We start from the raw sequence: 27,721 nt of genomic DNA on the forward strand, positions 1-27,721 counted from the left end.
TGTCCCAGGCCCACTGGTGTTCAACATCTTTATAAACTTGGGTGAAGGAATTGAGGGGATGCTCATCAAATCTGCAGGTGACACCAAACTGGGAGGGGTAGTTAATGCTGCAGAAGACAGAACTGAGATTCAATGTGACCTTAAGAGATTGCAGAACTGGGCACAAACTAACAAAATGATTTTCAGTAGGGACAAATGCAAGGTTCAACATTTTGGGCAGAAATAACCAGCTGCACAAGTGTAAGATGGGAGACACCTGGCTTGCCTGCAGTACATGTGAAAAGGATCTTGGTGTCCTGTTAGACCACAAGTTTAGCATGAGTCAACTGTATGATGTAGCAGCAAAAACAGCTAATGCTATCCTAGGCTGCGTCAAGTGAAATATGATGTCCCAATGAAGGGAAGTAATAGTACCACTCTATTCTGCCTTGGTCAAAACACATCTCAACTACTGTGTCCAGTTCTGGGCACCACAATTTAAGAAGGATATTGGCAAGCTGGAATGTGTGCAGAGAAGGGCAACCAAGATTATCAAGGACCTGGAAACCAAGTTTAATGAGGAACAGTTGAAGGAGTTGGGTATGTTTAGCCTGAATAAGAGACTGAGAAGACATATGATAGTCATCTTCAAACATCTAAAGTACTGTCATATGGCAGATGGAGCAAGTTTGTTTTCTCCTGCTTTGCAAGCTTTGGCGTCAAGTTACAGGAAAGCAGATTCTGGCTAAACATCAGGAAGAACTTTCTGATGGTAAGAGTTGGGTTTTTAAATTTTTCTTTTGTTTAAGTAAGATTTAACTGTGGACTTCTCAGTTCCACTCCTAGGGTGGTATCTGACTGAGTCATACTCAGAGTAGACCCAATTAAATCAATATCTTAAGTAAGCTATGAATAACTTATTTCATATACAGTGGTACCTTGGTTTAAGAACAGTCCTGTTTACGAATGATTCGGTTTACGAACTCAGCAAAACCGGAAATAGTGTCCACGTTTGTGAACTTTACCTCGGTCTAAGAATGGAATCTGAATGGTGGAAGGGCACCGGCGGTGAGAGTCCTCATTAGGGAAAGTGTGCCTCAGTTTAAGTAAGGTTTCAGTTTAAAAACGGACTTCCGGAAGGAACTAAGTTTGTAAACCGAGGTACCACTGTATACACATACTGCTTAATTACAGTGGTGCCCCGCAAGACGAACGCCTCGCGAGACGAAAAACTCGCAAAACGAAAGGTTTTTTCGTTTTCGAGTTGCTTCGCAAGACGAATTTCCCTATGGGCTTGCTTTGCAAAACGAAGCTTGCCCCGCAAGCTCCAGGGACAGCGGGAAGCACAGCGCGTCTTCCCCGCTGTCCCCGGACCTCTTTTGAAGCAAGGGGCGGCGCGGAGAAGATCGCTTCTCCCCGTTGCCAGCCCCGCAAGCTCCGGGGACAGAGGGGAAGGCGCAGCGCCTTCCCCTCTCTCCCCGGACCCCTTTTGAACCAAGGGGTGGCAAGGGGGAGAAGCGATCTTCTCCTCTCCGCTCCTTGCTTCAAAAGAGGGGACAGAGCGGCGCTTCCCCTCTGTCCCCAGACGGTCTCCATAGGAACGCATTGATTGATTTTCAATGCATTCCTATGGGAAACCGTGCTTCGCAAGACGAAAAACTCGCAAGAAGAAAAAACTTGCGGAACGAATTAATTTCGTCTTGCGAGGCACCACTGTATAAGAAAAAGACCTCAAAACATTTTGCAGTGGGTCTATGCTGAGTACGACCTACGTGGCTACCAGCCAAAGTGACTCCACCAGTTGTCTAAATACTGGGGGGTGGGGGTGGGTAAGGGACCCCTGGGTAGCTATGTCCATTCAAAGGTGACTACGGAATTGCAGCGCTCATCTTGCTTTCAGGCCGAGGGAGCCGGCGTTTGCCCACAGACAGCTTTCCAGGTCATGTAGCCATCATGACTAAACCGCTTCTGCCACAACGGAGCACCGTGACAAGTGCCAGAGCGCACAGAAACACCGTTTACCTTCCCACCGCTGCGGTACCTATTAATCTAGTTGCACTTTTTGGCATGCTTTTGAACTGCTAGGTTGGCAGAAGCTGGGACAGGGGAACAGGAGCTCACTTCGCCACGTGGATTCGAACAGCTGACCTTCCAATCAGCAAGCCCAAGAGGCTCAGTGGTTTAGACCACAGCGCTACCCACTCCCTTGTATTCATAAATACTATGTATATACCCACAACAATACTGGGATAGAAGGCAGAAGAGAACACACTGAATCAGGCATACGCTTCACTTCTGTGCCCTTAGGATGCCACTGCCACGCAGAGCATAGAACCAAATCAGAGCCCTATTTGGTGCCTTCTTTTAGTTTGGCACAGAGTAACTCTGTCAGCTGAAAAGTGTAACTGTGAAGCTTTGTGTCCATTTATAAGGCAAGAGGAAGCAAAATGAGATACAATTGAAGGCATACACCTCAAGTTTTATACAGTAACAGGAATATTGTTGGGGGAAAATAGTTACGACTCCTTCCAAAATGGATAAGCCATCCTGTGATCTTTGCTGATGAAAAGCAGCATATAAATACTTTAAAACAAACGAACAATGTCCAGATAAAAATTTGTTATACCAGTTTAACTGTAGGGAAGCTTTACAGACACTAAGCTATTTCCTATCAGAGCCATAGGTATTTGCTCATTTACACTGCTGACAACCAGTATAGGGTTGTCACATTAATAAGAATGTGAGCTGCAAGCCAGGAACTCACCCCCAGCTGAACTCTCAATTTGTCCATAGCAAGCAACAATTCTCTCAAACTCACGTCACCTGTCTATGAAACGTAAGGATAACGCCATGTTCACTTTCTGTAGTTCAGAATATGTGTTTTCTTCCTAAACTTAAAGTGAGATTTTTGTTGCATCTGTAGTATTTTATTGAATTTTTAAAATAACTTAGTAGAAGTTATTTCTAAGTAAATATGATTATGCTGCTCAGCTGCAATTCTACACAAGGGATAAGCTTCAAGACACTCAGCAGGAATTATCTTTAATAAACATGCACAGGATAGCACTACGTTCCACTGATTTTAATGAAGCCAATGAAGGAAGTTAAAGCAAAGGCCAATATGCAAGTGAAGCAGCAAAATCCACAGAAATTGTCTGGGGGAGGGCACCTTAAAGAGGAGTCCTCTTATTGAATGGGTTCCTAAACCATCCTTCAATAATTTTTTCCAATGCAGCTTAGAACAAAAATAGAAAATACAATAACGTAATAAAAACAATAAAGCCACAACAACGCATAGAAAAGCAGACAAGAATAACAGTATCAATTCCAATAACAATTCTTGGATAAAGGTATTCATGATACTCTTGAGGATTTTCCCTTCTGCTTGTGAAGCCTCTGAAACACACACACACACGCACACTGCCATTCACTGCCCCCTTTGTCATGAAGTGGTGAGGATGGTTATCTTCCCACTCTCCCTTTGAGATAAGCCTATAGACTTGATGGAGGAAGTTTCAAGAGTGACACTCTGTTCCTCTTTTAGCATCATGCACTTCCTAGGGCTCAGGTGGCACCTGAGCAGCTGAACAGAAAGCAGAGCAATAGTGAGGGGCCAGAAGGAAAGGGGGGGAGGAGGGATTCATCTGAAAGATTGGGAGGAGGAAATTGGAGTGACCATAGGTGAGAAAGTAGAGTGTCATAGGAGTCAGTAAAATGGAGTTTCAAAGAAAGACAAAGTCACTTCCAGTTAAACCTGCATAAATTACTGTATTTTTCGCTCTATAAGAAGCACCAGACCACAAGACGCACCTAGTTTTTGGAGGAGGAAAACAAGAAAAAAGATATTCTGAATCTCAGAAGCCAGAACAGCAAGAGGGATCGCTGCGCAGCGAAAGCAGCAATCCCTTTTGCTGTTCTGGCTTCTGGGATAGCTGCGCAGCCTGCATTGGCTCCATAAGACGCACACACATTTCCCCTTACTTTTTAGGAGGGAAAAAGTGAGTCTTATAGAGCAAAAAATACGGTACATATTTTTTCAAACTACCACCCCGCAACCACATATCACCAGCCTCCATTGATGGAACCAAAAATATCATGGTTCTGGTGCTTTCCAGTGTTGCTACACTACAAAAACATGTATCTGTTTTTTGATATAGTATTAACTAACTTTTTTTCATAAATGATCTGGGGTCAGGCATGAGAAGTGAGGAAGCCAGCTATATAAATGACACAAAGTTATTCAGATGGTGAAATCCCAAGTATCAAAAGAATTCATCCAAACTGGGTGAACAGACACTAAAAACCGCTAAAAAGACACTAAAAAGATCAACAATGAAAAAGTGATGCAAAATGGGGCAAAGAAATCCAAACTTCACATGCATCAGGGGTGCCAAGCCTGCCTATGAGCTAGATGAGACCCACAGGGCCTCCCCATCTGGTATATTAGCCCTCTTCCTAGGCTTCCTTCTCTCCTCTTCAGCTCAGCTGTGGCTGCTGAGTAGCTGCTGTGGTTGTGGGAGATTTGGAGTGGGGGGTGGAGGTGAGGTTTGGCAGCTGAGAAGCAGGGAAGGTGTGTGGCTGTAGAATCCTGCTGCTTATGGAAAAAGATCGCTCTCTTCCTCCATTGGCAGCTGACTGTGTTTCTGTGCTGCATGCTGAAAAAGCGAAGCCTGCTTCTCAGCACCCATCACAGAAATGCAGCAAACAGCCAATGGAGAAAGAGCACAATCTCTTTCCACATCAGCAACTCTCTGTGTCCCTATGCAGAGCACTGAGAAAGGGAATCTTCTTCTCTATATAGATTTGTCTAAATCAGGGTGGGTGGGTGTACAGATGTGTGTGAATGGGATATGGGTGGATAGATGTGGCTTTGGTCTTGCCCACTTTGGGCTCTGGCCCTATCCACTGCCCTGAAGGTTACTCACCAGAGAATGTAGTCCTAAGGCTGAAAAAGCTTCCCCACTGCTGACATTCATGATGGGGTCAGAACCAAAAGTGACTAACTAGGAAATCAATCTTGAGGCAAAGCTCAAAAAAGTCAGTGTGCAGCATAAAATAAAACCATGAATTCAATGCTAGCAGTCACATTCAAACGATTTCTTAAGTCTGACAGTGTAATAGTGTGGATGAATTCAAGACACAGCCACATCTGGAATATTATGTGCAGTCCTGGATGCTCAACCTCAAAAAGTACACTGTAGAATTAGAAAAAGTCCAGAAAAGGACAGCTAAAATTATGAAAAGTGTTTGCAATTTTTTTGTTTCAGATAACCGTCCATTAAGAGGCATGATAGAGGCTTATAAAATTATGAATGTTGTGGAGACATAACTTTTTCTCCACTTCCTAGAATATTAAAACTCAAGTCACTCAATGAAACTGACAGCTGAGGGCAGATAAGAGAAAGCTCAACTTTGCACAATACATGGTCTATGGAATTCACTGCCACAGTATACAGTGATGGCCACTGGCCTAGGCAGCTTTTAAAGATTAGATGAATGCATAAGATATATAGGTCTTTTGGCATGACAGCTAAATGGAACCTCCGCATTTAGAAAGCAGTATGCTACTGCTGACTACCATTTGCTAGACAGCAAGAGAAAGTTTGTTGCCTTCAATCTCTGTCGGCTTCTTGGGACATCTGGTTGACTTGGTGAGAAATGGGTGACATGGGTGCTGGACTCAATTTTTTTGATCTGATGCAGCAGAACACTTCTTACAGGAGAGATGAACGGACACCCAAACGGATCCAAATCCATGTTTACTCAGAAGTATTTTAGACCAATGGGCCTGATGTGTACATGCAATTGCAGCCTTAGAAGTGCATGGCTTATATCGAGCCCTTTGACTTCACATTTCTTGGTGGCAGAAACCTGCCTTTTCATTCTCTCTCATCTTACTTTTTAAAAGCGCACAGGCAAACAGGCGTGCTTGGGGTACCTGCCCGCGCACAAACACAGCCTTATGCATCCTCCCTGTGGCTTAAATGGCAATTTGCAATCCGAATCCCAAAGTTAGAAACGGCATCACTTCCGCACAAACTTCTGAGCCCAAATGTATTCTTTCTCCTTCCCAGCCCCAACATTTCATGTTCGTCAGCAGGCACTTTGAATAATAATAATAATAATAATAATAATAATAATAATAATAATAATAATTTGTTATTTATATACCCCCCACGTCTGGCTGGGTTTCCCCACAACTGAATTCCCCACAACGGCCGGGACACGTAACTAACAAACAACAACAGTAGTAGTAGTAGTAACAACAATCTATGACGGGCTCCCTGAAATTAAAGGGCAGCGCTTCTGAAAACAGGGCCAGCCAACAGGAAACCCGAAGGCAGAACTTGTCCCTTTAAACCAGGAAGCAGCAATGACAGCCCTGGCCGAACCTGAGAGAGAGAAACAGGGCGGCGAGGACAGGGGAAGCGGGGCGCGGGAGGTTCGCCCGCGGAACCCCCCGCTACTAGAAAACACCCACCGACCCCACAGTGGGGCCACCACACCCGGCCGACGAAGGGACCCCCGCCCCGCTCGCCCTCCCTTCATAAAGCCCAGCGCCCCGCTTCGGCCTCCGGGCCAGTCCCAGGGTGGAGGCCGGCGGGCCGGACAGCCCTCGGGAGGCCTCCTCCCCTCACCTGCTCTGCCGCCGTCTCCGTTCTTCCCACCCGCTTCCCGGCGGGGCGGGTGAGGTAGCCGGTTCATCTCGTCAGCCTCCGGGAACAGGGCGGCGCTGAGGGGCGGCGGCGGCGGCGGGCCCAGAGGCGGCTTCAGCGGCAACGCCGCCGCCAGCCCGGCGCCATTACCGGCCAGCAACTGACACACAGGGACGCGCGGGGAGGGGGGAGGAGAGGCGGCGGCGGCGGCGGCGGCGAAGGCGCGCGGCAGGGCGGGAGCCAACCTCCGGAAGTCTCGCGAGATGTCAGAAAGCGGGGGGGGGGGAGAGGGAAGCGGCAGAGACCTTCTAAACATGGCGGCGGTTCCGGCCCGCCACGCCACGCCCTTCTCCGGACGTTGAGCGGCTGGCTCCGCCCACTTCGCCGGCTTCGCGAGGCGGTTGGGAAGAGAAGGAAGAGGCTGGTAGCCTATAGCAGGCACGTTCAAAGCTAAACAACTCTGGGCATTCCTCCCCCCCCCCCCACTCAACAACTCTGTGCAATCCTCCCTTCCACCCACCCTCGGTCCTCCTCCCTCCAATGAAAAAACTGCATTTTTAATACTGGGAGTACAGTAGATCGCAGTCTCTCGGGAATTGGACGTGCCTGTTCAATAATAGCACCTGGTCCCATGCTGCTAAAAGATACCTGCCTGAAATAGCTAAAAGTATTTGCACTTCTAAGCAGCACCTTGAGATGACTAAAGATCCAGTGACATTTGCCAGACTTGCATACACGTCAGCATGGTTGTAAATGGTCTTACTCAGGGTCGGAACTTTTTTGAAGAGTTCAAGAGGCCTCATTCAAACATTAGTGTATCAATGTTAGTAGCGGCCTTCCTGTGATAGTAAAATGTAGGCATCAAGAACCTCACAGTAAGACCACTGACTTGGTTCCTTAAGGGGAAGGAATGACTGTCTTCTCCATGTAACTGACGTATTTATCAAGGTGGCAAAGAACTAAACAAGGTAGCACTTGCAGTGCTGTCAGCTGACTCTTAAAAGCAGTAAACTCCCAGTATACAAAGCCAAGCCATTTTTGCAGCCAAGGCAGAAATTGCAGGAGGCACTTTTCCCCTTCCTTGGTAGTAAAAATGCAACAAATTAGAAAATATAAAGAAGAATTTGCTACCCTGCCTGAAATCAAATCCCTAAAGCTGCCACTTCACTCTGCCTAGTACTGTAATGGCAGAGCCAGCCCATACTTGCTTTGATCGGACCATTCTTGGACTACCCCAACTATGCCTCTTCCCCTTGCATGTTCCAACTTCCTCCATTTGGAGGTTAAGGAAACCAATTTGCTATGAAAGTCAACGTACACAGGCTACAGTAAGCATAAACCATACCTTCCCTCCGATGCCAGACGGGAAATGCACTTCAAACTGTAGTTAGAATTCTAAATGACTGTTAGCAGTAGGCCGTTACAGTCCTGATTCAAACAACCACAAACTCATTTCCCAAGTAAATAAATGGGGGGGGGGGTCCAACAAGACAGAGGCACGTTTAATCAATCTGCTATCTACTAGTAATATTGATCTACACAAGCATAAATCCTTCCCATTGATTTCCACAGTTCACAAAAGCAACCAAGGGTTTAATTGCAGCCAAAGTACACAAGATTTCCCCTGCAGAGTCTACATTACAGAATGGATTCTTTTCTAAAAATGAGAAAGAAGTGATGCACACATGCAAAAAGGGCACTTGTAAGCACACACCCCAATACAAAATCACTGGCAAAGGCTGATTACTCCCATTCTAATTCCTGCAAAAGGCTACTTTAAATAAGATTAATAGGGCACCATTACAGTTTTGAACATTGCATGGCTTGTTTAATTTACTAGTTATGCTGATAAACTACAAGCCAGTTTCTATAATTTTCAGAAATGTACTTTTGGGGGGGGGGGGTCACCATAATTCCCTACTCACAGTGATTGCCACTTCCCCCCTCTAAATAGTTTTTAAAACCCACTCAAGATTTGCTTTTGCTTTACTAGTGAGTGAAACCAAAAGAAATACACACTCCACGTGCCACAGATTTTGCTTCATTCAGTGTTTCCCCATTAAACCTAAAGGCCTGCAGCAGGAGAAGACACAAGACAACCCTGCTCCTTTGTGGGAAAGTCATATTCCATTTTTAACGTGACCTTTTTTGAGAAAATAATTAGCATTTTAAGAAACGCAACAAAGCTTTTACCTGCTGGAAACAAGCAGAGATGGTAAGTAAAGGAAGAAGCAAGTGAACTTGCATTTTAAAGCTGTTTCAGTGATCTCCTACCAAGTTCACAAAGCAAGTAAATCATAGCTGGGCAATCTAAATGCTGGCAGGGAAAGAGAGGACTGTATGTAAAGAAGCCTGCTATCATTTTATATAAGTCAATTATTGTGACTGCAAAATATTTGCACTTCTAAGCAACACCTTGAGATTACGAAAGACCCAGTGACATTCGTCAGACTTGCATACATGTAAGCATGGTTGTAACTGGAGCAAGTACGGTACTGCAAAGGGAACAGCCTGGCAGTCATTTTTGAAGCTAAGGCAGAAATTGCAGGAGGCACTTTCCCCCTTCCTTGGTAGTAAAAATGCAACAAATTAGAAAATATAAAGAAGAATTTGCTACCCTGCCTGAAATCAAACACCTAAAGCTGCCACTTCACTCTGCCTAGTAATGGCAGAGCCAGCCCATACTTGCTTTGATCGGACCATTCTTTCACTACCCCAACCATGCCTCTTCCCCTTGCATGTTCCAACTTCCTCCATTTAGAGGTTAAGGAAACCAATTTGCTATGAAAGTCAAAGTACACAGGCTACAGTAAGCGTAAACCATACCTTCCCTCCGATGTCGGACTGGAAGTGCACTTCAAACTAGAGTTAGAATTCTAAATGACTGTTAGCAGTAGGCCGTTATAGTCCTGATTCAAACAACCACAAACTCATTTCCCAAGCAAATAAATGGGGGGGGGGTCCAACAAGACAGAGGCACATTTAATCAATCTGCTATCTGCTAGTAATATTGATCTACACAAGCATAAATCCTTCCCATTGATTTCCATAGAAGTTTACAAAAGCAGCCAAGGGTATAAATGCAGCCAAAATACACAAGATTTCCCCTGCAGTCTACATCCTATATCTTAGTACAGAATAAATTCTTTTTAAAAAAATGAGATAAAAGTGGTGCACACATGCAAAAAGGGCACTTGTAAGCACACACCCCAATACAAAATCACTGGCAAAGGCTGATTACTCCCATTCCAATTCCTGCAAAAGCTACTTTAAATAAGATTAATAGGGCACCATTACAGTTTTGAACATTGCATGTGCATGGCTTTTTTAATTTATTAGTTATGCTGATAAACTACAAGCCAGTTTCTATCAGTAATTTTCAGAAATGTACCTTTGGGGGGGGGAAATCACCATAATTCCCTACTCACAGTGATTTCCACTTCCCCCCTCTAAATAGTTTTTAAAAATCCACTCAAGATTTGCTTTTGCTTTACTAGTGAGTGAAACCAAAAAAAATAGATACTCCACCTGCCACAGATTTTGCTTCATTCAGTGTTTCCCCATTAAAACCTACAGGCCTGCAGCAGGAGAAGACACAAGACAACCCTGGTCCTTTGTGGGAAAGTCATATTCCATTTTTAACGTGACCCTTTTTGAGAAAATAATTAGCATTTTAAGAAACGCAACAAAGCTTTTACCTGCTGGAAACAAGCACAGATGGCAAGTAAGGGAAGAACCAAGAGAACTTGCATTTTAAAGCTGTTTCGGGTGAACTCCTACCAAGTTCACAAAGCAAGTAAATCGTAGCTGGGCAATCTAAATGCTGGCAGTGAAAGAGAGGAGGGCTGTATGTAAAGAAGCCTGCTATCATTTTACATCAGTCAGATTATTGTGACTGTAAAACAGGGGCGATGGAAAGTTTTCCACTCCACGGGGCTCTTGCACACCCCTCCTAAAAATAGAAAGTGGCAGCTGGGTGTTGCAACTGAAACCAAAGATGATCCATGAACGGCGTTAAAGGAAGCCTGATGGTATTTTGGGAAGGGCTGCCTCCACCTGTTGAGGCCAGGATGAGAATTGGCCACACTCAGAAAAATCCATATTCTACTATCGTGGTTTGAAATTGGATAGAACCAGAGGAAGCTGCGAAATGAAAACTGGTGCCAAAAATAACTTGTGTACATTCTTCCTTTTACAAGGCAAACTTTCTATTCCTCTTAGCTGTCTCCAGCTCTAGTTTTAACGCTACTTCTTTGAGCTGTGGTGCTGTAAATGAATCTTAATAAAGCAGAGCATTAATATAACTCCATCCCAGATTTGGAATCACTACTTTTATTGATACTGCCCTTCTGTAACACAGCCAAAAGCTATCAAATTAATGTCTGTTTCTATATGTTGATCATGTGTACAATTAATTCTTAAAAAACACAACAGAGAAACAATTTTTTTCAAAAGGATATTGAAAATAAATACTATAGTATTGAAAAGCTGAGCAGCAATATATGGCAGTAAGTTTATACTATATTTATCTGTCCCATCGGTTGATCTCCAGGAATTAAAAGCTATTGTATTTCAGAAGCATCCAATGAACACAGAGTTGATTTGCTGATTGTTAGGAAGCTCAGTTCATGAACAGTGCAAAGTAGTATTGACGCTCCAGGAGCCACTACCAAAAAGTCCTACACGAAATGTTCAGCATACACTTAATAGAGAAGACAACTGTTATAGCCACTCCTCATAAAGATTTTCTGTCCACTCATTCATTTAATAATTGTGCTGGCAGGATGTATGGAATCTCTTATATTATTAGAGTAGCACTAAGAAACAGCTGAGTAGTCAACAAATAGGAATTTACATGTTTTAAAATTATTTAGACATAACTATATACAGTGCAACTAGATCCCAGGTTAACAAGTAAATGGAAGGGAGATTTCCCCTTTCTGGAGGACTGGGCCCTTCTGAATAATATGGGATGGGGGGGGTGAGACACTGTTAGGGGAATGGTACAAAGGTGAACCTCTACCCAATTCTGAGCAAATCCCTGTTCCTGTAGCAGCTTCCCAACACCATTGCTCAGAAGGGCATACCTCCCACAGCAAATGGCCTTTTGGGAGGTGCTGGTGACCTGAGCTCTACGAGTTATGAGTTCCTGGCCTAGAAAACCTCAAGACCCTAATGCCTACACTTTATAAACCACTTTACAGGAAAATATTTTCTTAAGACCTTCATGTATACATAAACATTTCCATGTGCTCTGGCTGCCGCTTGTGTTCCACACTCGAAAAAGGTGTATTCAGTGTTAGGCCCCAGGAATCTTCACTTCAAAGGTATTGACAGCCAGTTTTAATATAAGCCACTAAAGGATTTCTGACCTTGAGTCAGGAAGGAATGTGTAGCTGCATCATGTGCAAAAGCTCCCAAATAAAGAAAAAACATTCTACAGAACATGGCCAGGGGCTTTTCTAGCACTCCCAGAGGCGGCCATAGTTTCCGCGGTTAAAATCCACTTACTGTAGATACACTTGGGGACAAAGAATGGCACTCTGGTGAATCTTCAAAAAGCAAGGACGACAATTGTGCTGAGAACATATTTCGAAAATGCAGGTTTTGAAAGTTTCTCAAACACAGTAAAATCCAAGTGGCTCAATTACATAAGAATCAGTAAGTATCAAAGTCCTGAGGTTTGCACATTACCATTTACATTCAAGTACATACATTCATATACAATTAAGATGTATAGCCTGACATAAACTGAAGGCTGTCTGGAATGAAGCATTCAAAATATGTGGGCTGTCACACTTTACCAGTTGTCAGATTCAAATTTTACATGGAAAGTTCCATCTTCCTGCAGGGCAGGAATCCAAACCTGGGGGGGGACTGGGACTTTAGTCTTCATTTCTGCAATAAATAAGTTCTGCCCAGCGCAAAGGCACCATTAAAACCTGTGCTTATCTAAAATAATATTTCCTATTTAATATTCATAAGTTTCAGAAGAGTGAATTATTTTGAGAAAGGAAGGACCTTGAAGCACACCAGTACAACACTTTTAAAAATCTTGATTGAACTATGGGTTAATTTATATCAGTGATTCCTTCACTCCTTTTGGGACAAGTGCAAAAATGTGTGTTTACAAAGGCTGCATCTTGTCCACCTGGGACTCCCATATGCAAAAGGAAATTCATATTGGTCAGTCTGGCAGCGGATCAACAGAGACTGACGAGCCTTGTAGTTCTGGATTAAAAATACTGGCATTGTGAAGACAATCCCAAAGTTAGAATCTGGACAGGGCATTTGTGTTTGTAGGCCTGCCACTCCTGACTAGGAATTTGAATTGCATCATTATGTCAATCAAACCCAACAACAGGATGTGGCTAAAGCAAACTCCCAGAGCCTGCAATTATAGGAGAGTTAGTCCATCAGCGATTTTGGTAAATGGATGACAAGAGTTGTTACTGGATATACGAAGTATTGGTGACACCTTTGAGTTTGCATTTTATTCTAATACACTTCAAGTACAAAGAAGACAGAACCATGTGCTTATTACTATTCATTAACTTGTTGCTCCCATTTGCAGTAGTCTCTGAAAGGACTTCAAATTGTTAAGTAGTTCTAGCAATCCATATTCGTTTGAGATGCAAGGTCCTGAACTCTAAGAATTACAGGAGTGTCACATAAACAGAACTATGTTATGCTCTACAAGTTCTTAATATGTGAATTTCCAGCTTATTTGGAAAGGAATAAATCAGATTTAAAATTTTGAAGCACACACCGAAAAGAGTCAGTTCGGATTACCAAGCTGGAAATACAAACCCTATCCAGCCATTAATAGATGTACATGCTGTATTGTTTTCATTCTCTCTTACAAAAATATTATTTCACCTGCAAACAGTTTTCCTGAGGAAGGACATTTTCAGGCCACACAGGTAAGACCAGGTGGGATATGCGGCTCCACAGCCCACTCAGTTTGTCTGTGTCCATGTGCTTATAGGAACCTGGCATGTCTGAGTTGGTAAATTTAGCCCAGAGGAAGTCCCTCACTTTTTCCTCAACTTGCAGTGGGCTAAGGTCCTTTCTTAGAGTTTCCTCATCCAGAAGAACAGTTAAAAGTAGGGCAACATCCTTAAATGCTGCATTCTCATGGTCACAGTACTTGTAAAATATCAGGGTGGAACCAGCAGGCAGCGACTCAAATCGATGCACGACTGCCACCTTCCTGCCTCCCTTGAACCCAGAACTCAACTCTTCGTCCACAAGGAGTTTGACATCATCACTGTCTAGAGTGGCTTTGCTGGCCCCATCAATTTTTATTGTAGAAGCGCGCTGCGAGGATGAGAAAGCATCAGCAAGCTGGTTGCTTAAACATTTCAGGGCACCTTCAGCTTCTTTTGCAGCAGTGAACAATAAAACAGCTGGTTGCAAAAACGGTTGAGAAGAGTTGAGGCGTTTCTCCAAGATGACTTGGATTCCCTTCCACAACCTTTTGTCTTGACTTGGGTAGCTGCTCATGAGATCTCTCATTTGTTTCTGAAATGCTTTCAGGGCTTCAGTTTGCAGGTTATTTTCCAAACTACGGTATGATGAATCCTGAAGCGCATACCATCCACCACCAGCAAGGCAAACTACTACTACTACTACTATAAGTGGCAGAATCCATGCAAATGCGTGTCCCCGATTAGACTGTTTAGAACCTAGTGCACACATATACACAAAACAAAGGATGAGAAAAAAATACATACATCTGAGTTTCATTTTAGAAGTTGCTTTTATTATTCTGGCTGATTTCATCACCATTTCAGGCAGATTGGAAGGCACACTATTGACAATTCAAAAGAATTGGACTTCCCCAGAAAAACAGCAAAAAGCAAAGTGTTAACTTTAACAAGTTCAAATTAAAGCTTGCTTTTTGAAAAATGTTCATAAATGAAATACTGGGACTGAAAATCTCACACATGGCACAAGCGGGCATTCTTAAAGTCAGTATTTGGCAGTATTTATGGCTTCTCTGTTATTGTTCATTGCAAGCTTGTTTCTGCTGGAAAAAATACATCTTTAAGTAAAAATTCTCCAGTCTCAACCAATAGATTTGTCTGCTAAAGTGAGTGAAAGAAATATTCTCCCCAACCAACTTGTGGATTGTGACCATCTGCAGATAAGATTGCTAGATGGAAACAACTTCCTGTTCATAGCCAAGTGGGATCTGCCTCATAGTTGCAGGGGTGGGGGGAGACTTCCTCCTAAATATGACTTAGGGAGGGAAAAGGGTAACATATCCTCTTAACAGGTACAGCCCAATAAGAATTGACCCCACCTGTAGTGAGACCCCATGTCTGCATTTTTTCTTTTTTAAAAAAGGTGCAACTGCACAAATTCGCATTCAATGTAATGTGTAGTTTATCCCCACCTGCCATAATCTCTCCAGTGTCTCAGACAGGAATCTTTCCTAGTCCTATCTGAAATTGTTGTGGACTGAACATGGGGCCTTTTGCATGTGTACTCTATCACTGAGCTATAGCTCTTCCCTATTCCATCACAACAGAAATAGATCACCAGAAATAATGCTCAGCTGGTAGTGTTTTTACACCACAAGGAACAAGAAGGTATGTTTTAAGATCTTTTAAGGCTATTCCCCTCCTCATTCAAAAGGAAAATACCTATTGTACGTGTTTTTCTGCTCGAACAACTCTGCAGGAAGCAAAGTTGAAGTAACTGCTCTTCCTTTGATGGAAAGAGTGTCAAGCATGATGGATGGATTGGTTGTGCAACCAAGTTCCCTATGAGAAATCTAACTGCACAACCAATCCCTGCAGAAAGCAATTTTGCCAACCTTAGAGCCCGGCTTCGGCTGGGGAGGGCGGGATATAAATAACATTTTATTAATTATTATTATTATTATTATTATTATTATTATTATTATTATTATTATGCCCAGCATAAGACTAGAAAAGCCCTTTGAACTGTAGTACCCAAGCGCTAAACAACAGATATTTTCACACATGGGCAGAACATCCCAACATGTCAAGCATTTCCCACCATCAAAGTTGGCCTGTGCAGTGGAGAAAGATCTAGCCCATTGAGGCAAAATAGTTCCCCACCCAATTAAAAGCCTAGATTCTACATAATTACAGATTCTAGATTCTACATAATTAAACACATTTCAGTAAAAAAAACCTAGATTTTATCGGTGGTACGAACAGACATCACAACAACTACACATAGTCTGAAAGAGGAAAATACCTTACTTTTCGGAGCAGCATGTGGTTGTTTCTTTGGCACATGGGCTAGAATACAAACCAAAGACACAAGATTTAAGTGCAAACCAATCCAATTATTTTCAAATAAAATTCAATAAATAAATAAATTCCATAAACTTCATGATCCAAATTGTCTTCCTACAAAAAGAGGAATATTCTCATCATATTCATAAGGCAACAGGAGAACAGCACAACAGGAATTCATATTTGAATCCAAGTAGCTATAATATTTATAATTTCTGGAAAACCCAAACATGCATTTTTCTCAGTTGTAAATTTGCTTTGCTGTTTTAAGGCTATAAAACATATTCTGTATAACTTATTACATAATAAATGTAGCAGAGTATAAATGCCTTAGTTTATCGTGTATAGCACAATTTAAGTATCTACATTTTGTTCAAATTGTTACAAATGCAACAGCTTTCTATCTTCCATCTTTAAAATACTGTACTAAATGTATATATTTTTGCCAGCTGGAAAAACAGGAAGCATTACAATAAACAAAAGCAAGTATTATTATTTGGGTAAAAAAAAACATACTCCATTCCAGTCAACATTATCGAAAAAGATGAAACAAAAAACACACACCCTGCATCACTTTGAGGAAACAGTGGCAAGGTGGTACATAGTACAAACAATTATCCCTCTTCAAACTGTTTGCAAGTCTTCGAAAGTATTTAGCCAAGCAGTATTAGTAATTACCCAATACAATAGCCATGTTTGGACTGTATGTCATGGCTCTTTTGTCAGAAATGCCTACGGCTAGCTATGCATTCAGGTAGAGGACGGTTTGAGGAACATTGTTTCCACTTTTTGTTAAGTTCAGCTCCCTGTGCTGTCCAAATCAGAACGTTTAGTTAACACTAAGCCTACCGTAGTTTTTGTATTTGTAGTTTTTGTATTTGTTGCGAGCCAGAGGCTCAATACAAATACAACTCATCTGTGACACTTAAAACATAGCCTGTCATGATGACAGAAGGCTACCACTATCTGAACAAGTTACTGGGACCCATTTTGAGAAAGTGAACTATGGTCAAAACATTATCTTAAAACCCTGCCTTAAAAAGCATTTCATTAATTATTCAAAAATAAAAGTTCAAGGTTTTTCTCCCCCCGTTTACCCCTAGATTTCCATTTTTTCCCCACAGAAAAAATTGAAAAAAGATCTCATGATAGGACCTAATATTTCTGTTTCCGTGTCCAAAGCCTTCAACAGAGCTTAGAGTCTTCCTTACATAAACCTCATTACACTTGCTTATTTTAGTGAAAGTATCTATGCAAGGGGGAATACGTGAAGGAAATAGGTTTGGGACAACAGGTATCAAGTGGGGCATATATTTCAAGAGAAATATATTGGGTTTAATGCCAATTCCATGCACTGCTGCCAAAACATAGTACTGGAACATTTCACACTTATCACACCTACCTAGGACAATATGAACATTATATGCTTATGAATTCAGACCTCACATTTAGATACACTTTCAACAAAAATGCATCTGTTTAGAAGAACGCAGGGAAATCCTCTTATTCAACCACAGGCTATGTCCAATAAAGTCATCCTGTTTGGGCAAGGATTTCCACATGTGCAACAGAACTTTCCCTGACTCTCCTGCACTCAAATCTGTTCTATGGGATTCCTCCACCTTCCAGAGCCACATGGGGGCATTTGGGGAAAGGGGAGCACAAGGAAGTTCCACTGTGCAAGTGGAAATCCTTGCACAAACAGGATAACTTCATTGGATACAACCCAATGTTTCAGACTAACAAGGTCTGTCTGTCTGTATTTATTTCATTATATACCACTGCCAAACCAATGTCTTAAATCTCTCCTCTTTTACTTTCCAACCCAGAACTAAATCTAGCATATCATCCTGTCAGTGTTCTATAATCATGTAATGTGGAATGAACACACATTTAACCTACAGCTATAAACATGAAAGTTTTAAAATAAAAGCAGGCAAAATACCCACACACAAAAACTGAAGTTCCATACAAACCTTGCGTTCTCGCTCTTAACTTTGTCTTCTGATTAAGCCCTTGTGGTTTCTGAACAAAATAATGTGCATCTAAAAAAGAGGATGCAAGAAAAAAATACGGCATCACATTAGTGATACAAGGAACCAACACAATCCTAAGACTGCAAAAGGAGCCCTAGATGGAGAAAGCTAGCTAGGGATATAAGAGTAAGACAAGCTTGCAAGGAAACCCAGCTCTAGGGGCACAGGGAGCCCCAGACGATAGTTCAATCAGAAAGTTAAGCAGACAGGTGAGGTAAGAATCTCTGTAGGTTAAGGGTTAGCAGCTTACAATGTTTTCTGATTTCACCAAATTGTTCAGAATGGTAAGAACAAAAAAATAATAGCAAGGAGTTTCAAAAGGAAGTAAACTTGGGGAAATGGGAATTAAAATGGCAATGCAAAGTGTCAATGTAAGAACATGCAAAGTGATGCACAGTGGGGCAAAAAATCCCAAGCCACAGATTTGGTCTCCACTTGCTGGAACTGATTTGGTGTGCTTGGAATACTATGAACAGTTATGGTAACTGCACCTCAAAAAATTGTAGAGCTTGGGGGGGGGGGGAATCCAGAAAAGGGCCACCAAAATGGTCAAGGGGATGGAGCTACTCGTTTTTGAGAAAAGTTTACAATGTTTAGGGATTTTTAGTTTGAAAAAAAAAGCAGGAGGGGAATATGATACGATATGATAAAGCTAGGCATGATGTGGAAAAAATGAATAGAGACAAGCTTTTCTCTCTCACGATACTAGACAGCTAAAAGGAATTACTTCACACAGCACATAGTTAAACTGTGGAATTTGTAGTGATGGTCACCAACCTGTACAGCTTTAGAAATATTAGGCAAATTCATGGAGAACTAGACTAAATAGCAACTGGTCATGATGGCTGTATACCACTTCCAGGATCAGAAGCAACATGCCTCCAAATGCTGGGGGATATGAGCTGGGAAGTGCTATTGTGCTTTGTTCTGCCTGCAGGTTTCTTGTTGGTATTTGGTTGGTGCCACTATGAGAACAGAATGTGAATGATACCGGCGTTTGGCATCAAGAGTCATTTTATGTTTTATCACTATATTGCATGTCAAACTACTACCTGCATAGACAGGCTCTGATCCAACCAGAGTTTCAGGCAATGCACACAACCGCTTTTGGATATGCACAATTCAATCTATGGGTGCCGCAATGAATTCCTCACAGATTATAGCTCTATATTATGAGCTGCCTAAATTTCTGGAAAACCGCAGTGGATAAAATACACAAAGATCCTGCACCACATAACAAACTGACACCCTGCCAGGAATAGGAAAACAGGCAACTGCTACCTTCTATGAACCTGCTAGCTGACTGAAAATTATCGTGCCAGATTTCAGGTCTGTTTTCACTCTCCACTTCAGTTGCTTCATGTTCTGAAAAGATACAAATGTTGAATCAGAGCCTAAAGCAATAAAACTATTTAATCCCATATTTACTTACAGCCCCATCTTTAGATTTAGGTTTGGTCAGCCATGTGCTTCAACTAATTCATTAAGATGAGTAGTTACTTTGGACTAAATGCATATTTCAAGAACGAAGTTAATTTTAAGAAATACGCACACAAAGAGCACCACACTGAATTGAGTTCAGACACTTCCTAGAAGTTTGCAGAGTTGCTTCAATATAGGTGGTCCATATTAGCAGTCTAGCCAGCTCAACAGCACGGGAGTGGATGCTCAGGAACAATTTTTTAATTGTCAATTGTTCTGGTCATTTCCACGTTTCACAAAGTGACCAAAGTATTGAAAGAACCACCTGGAGCTCCAAGAACATGCAGAAATCCATTAGATTCCAGAAGACCATAGGAATAGGTTTACAGTGGTACCTTGGTTCTCGAACGTAATCCATTCTGGGAGTACGTTTGACTACTGAAATGGTTCAAAAACCAAGATGCGGCTTCCGATTGGCTGCAGGAGCTTCCTGCACTCAATCAGAAGCTGTGGAAGCCATGCTGGACTCTAGGCTTCTGAAAAACGTTCACAAGCCAGAACATTTACTTCTGGGTTTGCGGCATTCGGGAGCTGATTTGTTCAGGAGCCAAGCCATTCGAGTACCAAAGTGCCACTGTACTACCCTTGCAGAAAAGAACACACACTACATACAATCTTAAGCCTCAACAGGTAGCAGTCTCGTTATAACATGGGAGTTTAGCTAAATATCCCATTTAGACCACCTTCCAGTTTAATTGATAACACTAGATCCAAAGTGTGACCTGCTACATGTGTTGGGCTACAACACATTGGGACAGAATCACTGTAAGTCTACTCTAACAGTAATGACTAATAAATAATTAAATCCCCCCTGTAAGAAGCCCCTCCTCCAACATGAACATGCTGATAAAAATATCAATAGTGCTGTCACCACCTCAAATGAAACAGGTAGCTCCTCAATTAAGAGAAGCTCTTATAGTTCCTAATTTATTGTCATCATGGATCTAGGCAATGACCTTTTAATTTGCCTGCAATTTTAATCTTTGATAAAATGGTAGCATTAGAAATCTGTTGAATAATTGCTATTTTCTTTAGTTTACTACCTTCTTGCAATATACCTGGAAATGTTTTATAACAAAGGGTGAGGTATAAATAAATTTGAGTTCTGTGTAGGCAACACCACAAACTACTGCATTTCACAAACCTCTGGGTCCCACCAGTTAGATTATTCCTTCATACCCATGTGTATGTGTAGACATGAATGTACCTCCCTATAGGGATAGCACTTCATGCATCTATTAATTTGGGTTCTGGCGCACAAAAAGCATATGCCACAATATGCTTTAGTGTGCCGTAAGTCCCAGATTATAATGGCTGCCTTTCTGAAATTCAAAAGCAAAGTGATCCAACCTGATTTATTTCTTGTAGAGTCTCTGGCTTGGTCATAAGAAAGCCCTGTTAAGACAAGAAATTATTCATTAGTAATCAATATAATAAGAAGTAAAAAAAAGAAAGCTGGTCAATTTTTGAAGTGAGATTTCAAATAATGCTACAAGGGAAAATACATTTACTTCAGCTCTAGCTTCCACAATTCTTGGAAATGCAAAGTTATATTTTGTTCCTTTATTTTATTGGTATAAATAAAGGAACAAAAATTAGGAGCTGGGTATCTGTTACAGAGGATATGTTTGGACAATCAAATCCTGGTATAATAAACCAGGATATACATGAGCTTTGTTTACCTGCACACAGCCTTTTTGACCCCACATTATCCCACTCTTTGTGGAAACGGGGCAACAAGCTGCAGTTGACCATAGCTTCCCATTGCATCTGAATAAGGAGCCAACAATTTCCAGACATGCAAAAATATGAAGCAATTTGTTTACAGATGACTTCCAAATCCTGGCTTGCTTGGAAGCATATCCTAACCATAGTTTCTCAGTTCAGATGCAACAAGGAACCACGCTTGTTTCCAGACTCATGCAAACGCAGCAGCAAACAGGCTGTATAAAACTGTATGAATCTGAACAGCCAGAGTCAAAATCAGTTGAATCTAGTCAGATTTCTGAATTTCCATGAATATGTACATGTAAGCACTGTACATATTACATCCAAGTAATATAGAGCAACACAACTTTGTTCAAGACTGTTGTAGGCATTTTACCTGTCCTTGGACTTCTTCTAAGAGCTGGTCGAACAAGCTCAGAGTCATCTGCAATTCCCAAGATGTTTTTACTCCCTACCAAAGGAAGCAAAGTAGAAATGCAAAGAATTCAGTAATCAAATAGCTACTGCAGCCACTCATATCCCTCAATTACGGAGAAAAGGCATCAATTTAAGAACACAAGTAGAACATGCAACCCATGAGCCCCTAAGGACTCTGAAATAGAGACTGAATATTTGGCCTTCACAGGTTTTATACACCTGTCACTAAGACATAACATTAAATATAGGTAAGCAAGGCAGATTTTTGAAGATGTAATCAAGAAATGCTCCAAATATCTACTACTGGTTAGCCAGTTTTTTCCCCTGCCAAATGATCACAGAATCATTAAAACATTGTTTGCTAGAAAAATATGCTTATGTGACAAGTAAAGTCCCCATGTTTGGGGCATAGAAGAATTGACAGAATCTGATTAAAATAGTTTCAATAATTATGTCAATTAAGCAACATTGTCTGATAACAGTTAACTACAGTCATACCTCGGGTTGAAGTTGCTTCGGGATAAGTATTTTCGGGTTGCGTGCTGCGGTGACCAGGAAGTAACACGCTCCATTACTTTCGGGTTTCACCACTCATGCATGCGCAGACGGTCAAAATGACATCATGCACATGCGCAAAAGCAGTGAATCGCAACCCACGTGGGCATGGGTTGCGTTCGCTTCTGGATGTAAACGGGGCTCCAGAACGGATCCCGTTTGCATCCAGAGGTACCACTGTACTGTTTTACAATGATATGCAACTGGGCCTATGACTTACTTTGAGAAGACATGTAGACATTCCTAGAAACTAACAATATACAGTGGACGATCGGGTTGCGAACATGCTCCATGCGGGATGCATGTTCGCAACCTGCAGCGGCGCGCCTGCGCCGGTTGCAATTTGTCGCTTCTGCACATGCGCAACTGCCAAAACCAAAAAAAACGCAACCTGAAGCGTCTGTAACCCAAGGTGTGACTGTTTAAGCTAAAGGCAAAAAGTAACCATTTACATGCCATGACATCCCTCACGTACCATTTTTCTTAGTCACTTATTGTTTACGCAATTCTTTCCTTCTGTGCATTCAAAATAGATGAAAATGAGGAAAAGGAAACAGAAACCTAACTTAAGAATTGTTGCAGCTTGTGAAATTGACTGTGCCTTCTCAACAGTAAGCCCAACCAAGTTCAATGGGACTTACTCCTAAATAAGCATATAGGGTTTGCAGCCCAAAGATATAATTTGATTGGGAATTCTGTGGAAAAAAAACTCCATCAGGAGGCCTCCGTGAGATGCCACCAACCATTGGACTTTCAATCCAGCCGAGGCAACTTCAGGTACCCTTTCGTAATATGGCACCCTGCGCAAGGGCAAAGTCCCGTGCGAATCTTCCCAATGTTGTGCCCCCTTGGCTTTGCCCATGTGTGTAGGGAAACCACCTGCACCACCCTGAAAACAGCCTTCTTCAACCATGCGCATCCTGCCCCTGGAGAGGTTCCTGGACTACACAACCCATCACCCCTAACCAACAGGTCACGGATGATGGGCGCTGTATTCCCACCAACGTCGGCTGGGGGAGGAAGGGTTGCTTTGGCCCTGGTATACCTGAAGGAGCGTCTCCACCCCCATCATTCTACCTGGACGCTGAGGTCCAGCGCCGAGGGCCTTCTGGCGGTTCCCTCATTGCAAGAAGTGAGGTTACAGGAAACCAGACAGAGGGCCTTCTCAGTGGTGGCGCCCAACCTGTGGAATGCCCTCCCTTCAGATGTGAAGGAAATAAGCAGCTATCCTATCTTTAAAAGACACCTGAAGGCAGCCCTGTTTAGGGACGTTTTTAATATTTAATGCTGTATTGTTTTTAACACTTGATTGGAAGCCGCCCAGAGTGGCCGGGGAAACTCAGCCAGATGGGCGGGGTATAAATAAGTTATTATTAATTATTATTATTATTAATTATTATTATTATTCGACCAAACCGAAGCGAGCCAGCCAGTCTCGCTCCCGCCGCTGCCCACTCACCTTCCGAGGAGGCGGCCGAGGCTTCTCGCGGGGCCTGCCGGTCCTCCGCCCTCTCGGGCCTCCTGAACGGCGTCGGCGGGTGGCGCCTCCCGGCCGAGCGGAGGCCGTAGGGCGCGGCGAGGGTCGCTTCCTCGCTCGGTTCCCCTTCGTCCTCCTCCTGCTCGTCGTCGTCGTCGTCCTCCGCTCCCCTCATCCTCCTCCTCCGCAGCCTCCTCGCCGGCGTGGCCGGGTGCTCCAGCACCTCCTCGGAGAAAGTCACTCCCCGCCGCGGCGGCTTCCTCCCGGCCGGGCGGGAATAAGGAGTGGAACTGCTGAGGGGAGTGGAGGCGATGCCGCCGCCGCCGCCATCTTGAGAGGCGGTTCTCCTCAGGGGCGGCCTGGGCGTCACGTGACAGAAGGCCCCGCCGCCGCCGCCGCCGCCGCCGGATCCTGAGGAAACAGCCGGGCTCTCTCCCAGCATCGCCTCCCGCTCGCTCAGGCCGCCCTTGGCGGACCTGGCCGGCTTCAAACCCCCGGCTAATACGCAGCCAGCCACTGGGGGAGAAGCTGCGAAGGCGGCTCAGCTTGCCACCCGCCTCGTCCTGTCAGCAGTGCAAATATAGTCAATAAATAAGCAAAACTCCGCTTCCTCACGCTCGCCTCCGCCGACGGCTTGGCCGCCTCAGTCCCTTGCCCCGTCTTTCTCCTTCCCTCCCCGGAACTCGCGCATTCACACGAGCACAACTTTCCTCCTCCTCCTGAGGAAATTCTTCCTTGGCGCCTCTCCGCCTTCGGAGCGAAACGAGCGGCTTCCCAAGAGAGGAGGCCGCCGCGCTCTCCCGGCTCCTTCGCAGCTTGCCGAGATGAGGGTTGCCCTCTCGGGCGAGGCGTAGGGCCGGGCCGCTCCTTCGCCAGGCCGCGCTTTAGTCTTGGGATTGGCGAATGGAGGAAGGCCCGGCCCAGCTGCAGTTCCCGCCTGGGAGAGCAAATAGGTCGGGCAGGAGGGGAGCGGAGGTTTTTAAAGCACCCTTCTGCGGCGCCGTGTAAATAGAAAACAATTGGAGAAGCTCGAGATCGGGTTGCAGGGCGACGCCGGGAGCCGCGTTACGTGTCGGTGTGAATATGCCGACATCCCCGCAGGTTCATTCCTTGGCAGCAACAGGGCGCCTTTCCCCCCCACACCTGCCGAGGGGAGCCGCTGCCCCAATTTCTGCTGCCCTTCGCAGATGAAAAGCTTAATTCCGTTTAGGCCGGCATTTTCTTTGGAAGGAAATTATTTCTGACTACTTTCCCCCCTTTTATAAACGCAAACGCGACTTTTCAAGACACAGTGACTTGGGCACAACATTTATACACGATTCTCTCCCCCCCCCCCCCCGCCTCATTTATGAGTAGCAACATCTACAGGCCAAAATTGGAATTTTTTGTTGTTTGTCAAAATGGACTTTAAGCCCCTTTTGGAATTAAGTTCTTCAAATTCTAGCTGGCAGCATTTTTGCTGATGGTGGTTCAGCTCACAAGCACCTGCCAAAGCGCAAAGCTCAGCCCTGAGAGGGACATATCCTGTGGTTTTATACACATCTAAAGTAGATGAATAAAGTTAATTTGGAATATGCGTAAAATATAAAAAATAAATTTAAGGAACCGCAGAAAGAGGGGGAAGAAAGTGAGTTTCCAAATGTTAACATGCTTGTAAAATTATGGAAATGCATAAAATTTAAAATCATAAATAGAAATTTTTAAAAGACCATCATTATTATGAGTGCTATTTTTCTAGAAAAATAGGTGCCAGAATTCACCATTAACTCCTGCAACGGTGCAACAGGACTTTTCCCCCTGGCGCCATTGGGCCTGCCCTTGCTTAAATATAGTTCACCCCCCTCACAGAACACCAATTCCACCAATTCCTACAAACTACCCCAGATCAACTTGTGTGAGGGAAAATTTAATAATTTGGAGTCTCAGGCAGGATTGATCAAATAAACAGTAAATATTTTATTAAACAAAGGAAGTTTATGGCACAAGTGGGTAAAGCATAAGATACTTCGGATTATAATGCTATTTCTCTTCAGTTCTGTCTCAGTTGTTGCTTGCCGCTTAATGCTTTGGTTCTTAAGCAAGGTGGTATTTTCTGTCAGTTACCCACCCCTTGGACAACCCTATTCCTGAGGTCCTCCAAGTAACAGACCCCAGGGGTCTCCACACCCCTCTTAAGTGGTTTGGGAGTCTTCTTATTGTATTTTAGTGATTTGTTGGAAGCCGCCCAGAGTGGCTGGGGAAACCCAGCCAGATGGGTGGGGTATAAATAATAAATTATTATTATTATTATTATTATTCTCTTTTTGTAGCAGAATCTCTCCCCTCCTGACTGGAATGAGACCTAAGTAGCCTGTATTCTCACAGCTTCATGAATTTGCTGAACTAAATTTTTAAAAAGAGGGATACAAAAAAGGGAGGCGTGAGGAAGTCAGGAAAATAAGTTAACTAAAGAGAAATTTAAAAAGAGGGAGTTTTGTTTTCTTTTTTATGTGTTTTTTTTCTTCCTTTTTTCTTGTCTTTTTTGTGTTTAATGTTTGTATTTTGTAATTTTGTTTCTATCTGTTTTTGTATTCTTTTGAATCTCCTTATTGATAAAACCTAATAAAATATTATCCAAAAAAAATGTATTCTCACAGCTTCTTCTCCTGGCTCAGCCTCCCAGTTAATTCCTTTTTTTTTTTTAAAATAATTATTACTTTTCCAACAATTTAAACACTACACACACAAAAAAATTAAACAATACAATACAAAAACGCTACATAACACTGACACATTAAACTAACAAAACAAAACAAAAACAGTTTAAAACACATCAAACCATTTCAATATCTTCTCTTTCATTCACTTATTTCAAAGACCTCCTCACACCTCCCTTTTTGTATTCCACTTCTATTAATTGTTTCAGCAATTCCTTTCCATCTTCCTCTGCTTTCTATCCTATAATTATCTTAACACATTCTAACCTTATTTTTCCCTTTAATACTCTATTAATCTATTTATACTTCATTCCTTATAACATTTCTACTGAAGCCATATAACTTCATTCCATCTGAACTAGAATACAAAATTGGGAGGTGTGAGGAGGTCAAGGAAATAAGTAAAGGAAGAAAGTTATGTAAAGGTTTAATCTGTTCTTTTCTTATTTTAATCGAATGTATTTTTATACCTTTCTCTCTCTCTCTGTTTTTGTTGTATTCTTTTTTGTATTTTGTATTGTTCTTTTTTCTTTTTGTAATTTTAAACTTTGAATAAATATTTATATATATATATATATATATATATATATATATATATATATATATATATATATAACTTCATTCCAACGTTCTTCTAAGATTCATTAATTTTACAGTATTTCTGTAGATAGTCTTTAAACTTTTTCCAATCTAATTCCTGGCCTATTACTCTTACAGGACACCACACACTGTCCTTCACACTAAGCTCAGAGACTCCTTTCTCTAGCTTGTGATATATTCCTCAGAGAGGATGTTTCTACCCAGAACCAACTGTCTCTCCTCTCCCATCCCGACTCCCAACCTAAAGAACTGTCTCTCCAAAATTCATAATATTATGTCATAACATTACCTTAATCTGATATCATATTATCTTATAGAAAACCTTAAGGTTTAAAACTTAAATCTTGATTTTTGTCAACTTCTCCTAAACCCTAATCTTCTTGCCTAATTCTTATAACATTTTAAGAAGAGCCAAATAATTTCATTTCAACATTTTGCTAACATTCATCAATTTTATAAAACAGTCCTAATAATAAGAATAAAAAGAAAAGAGTCCAGTCTTCATCCAACGTCCTTTTCTCCAGGTCCCGGGTTTGTCAGTCCTTTTTGAATTATGGAAAGGATTTGCTGTTAATTGTTATAAAACAGGATACAGGAAAAGGGAGGAGGAGGAGGTCAAGGAAAGAAGGTATTGAAAGTAGAGAATATGAAAATGATGGTTTCATTTTTACTTTTTATTTTGATCTTTTTCTTTTTTTGTATAAAACCTTTTTAAAAAATCCTTTTTTCAATAAATATTATTTTTTAAAAAAAGAACTGTCTCTCCAAATCCTCTCCTTTTCAAACCCCTCTCCTCGAACCCCGGCCAATCAGAGGCTGC

The 27,721-nt window shown here is 42.4% G+C and overlaps 2 protein-coding genes and 1 long non-coding RNA gene across 13 annotated transcripts in view; 1 reads left to right on the forward strand and 2 right to left on the reverse strand.

Moving 5' to 3' along the window:
• Positions 1–10,949, reverse strand: part of CEP350 (centrosomal protein 350) — a 64,490-nt gene extending 53,541 nt beyond the window's left edge. For 8 of the 11 annotated variants that reach the window (XM_081194252.1, XM_081194247.1, XM_081194246.1 and 5 more), the window contains exon 1: positions 6,618–6,782. The gene's annotated coding sequence lies outside the window, so the exon portion shown is untranslated. Of the gene's footprint in view, positions 1–6,617; positions 6,784–10,333 lie in introns of those variants that run through there. The other 3 variants (XM_081194253.1, XM_081194248.1, XM_081194250.1) reach the window with 2 other exon arrangements.
• Positions 1–27,721, forward strand: part of LOC308587194 — a 196,957-nt gene that overhangs the window by 156,102 nt on the left and 13,134 nt on the right. The gene's annotated exons all lie outside the window — the stretch shown is intronic.
• LOC308587068 (uncharacterized protein) lies at positions 13,104–24,379 on the reverse strand. Its single transcript, XM_081194459.1, has 7 exons — positions 23,588–24,379; positions 21,533–21,607; positions 20,779–20,823; positions 19,228–19,311; positions 17,887–17,955; positions 15,875–15,913; positions 13,104–14,323 (listed from the first exon to the last, which is right to left on the reverse strand). The coding sequence occupies exons 1-7, from the start codon at positions 24,045–24,047 to the stop codon at positions 13,506–13,508; spliced, it is 1,590 nt and encodes a 529-aa protein (XP_081050585.1). The 5' UTR covers positions 24,048–24,379; the 3' UTR covers positions 13,104–13,505.

Source organism: Podarcis bocagei (assembly GCF_964188305.1).
Source record: "Podarcis bocagei genome assembly, chromosome: 5".
NCBI classification, from domain to species: Eukaryota; Metazoa; Chordata; class Lepidosauria; order Squamata; family Lacertidae; genus Podarcis; species Podarcis bocagei.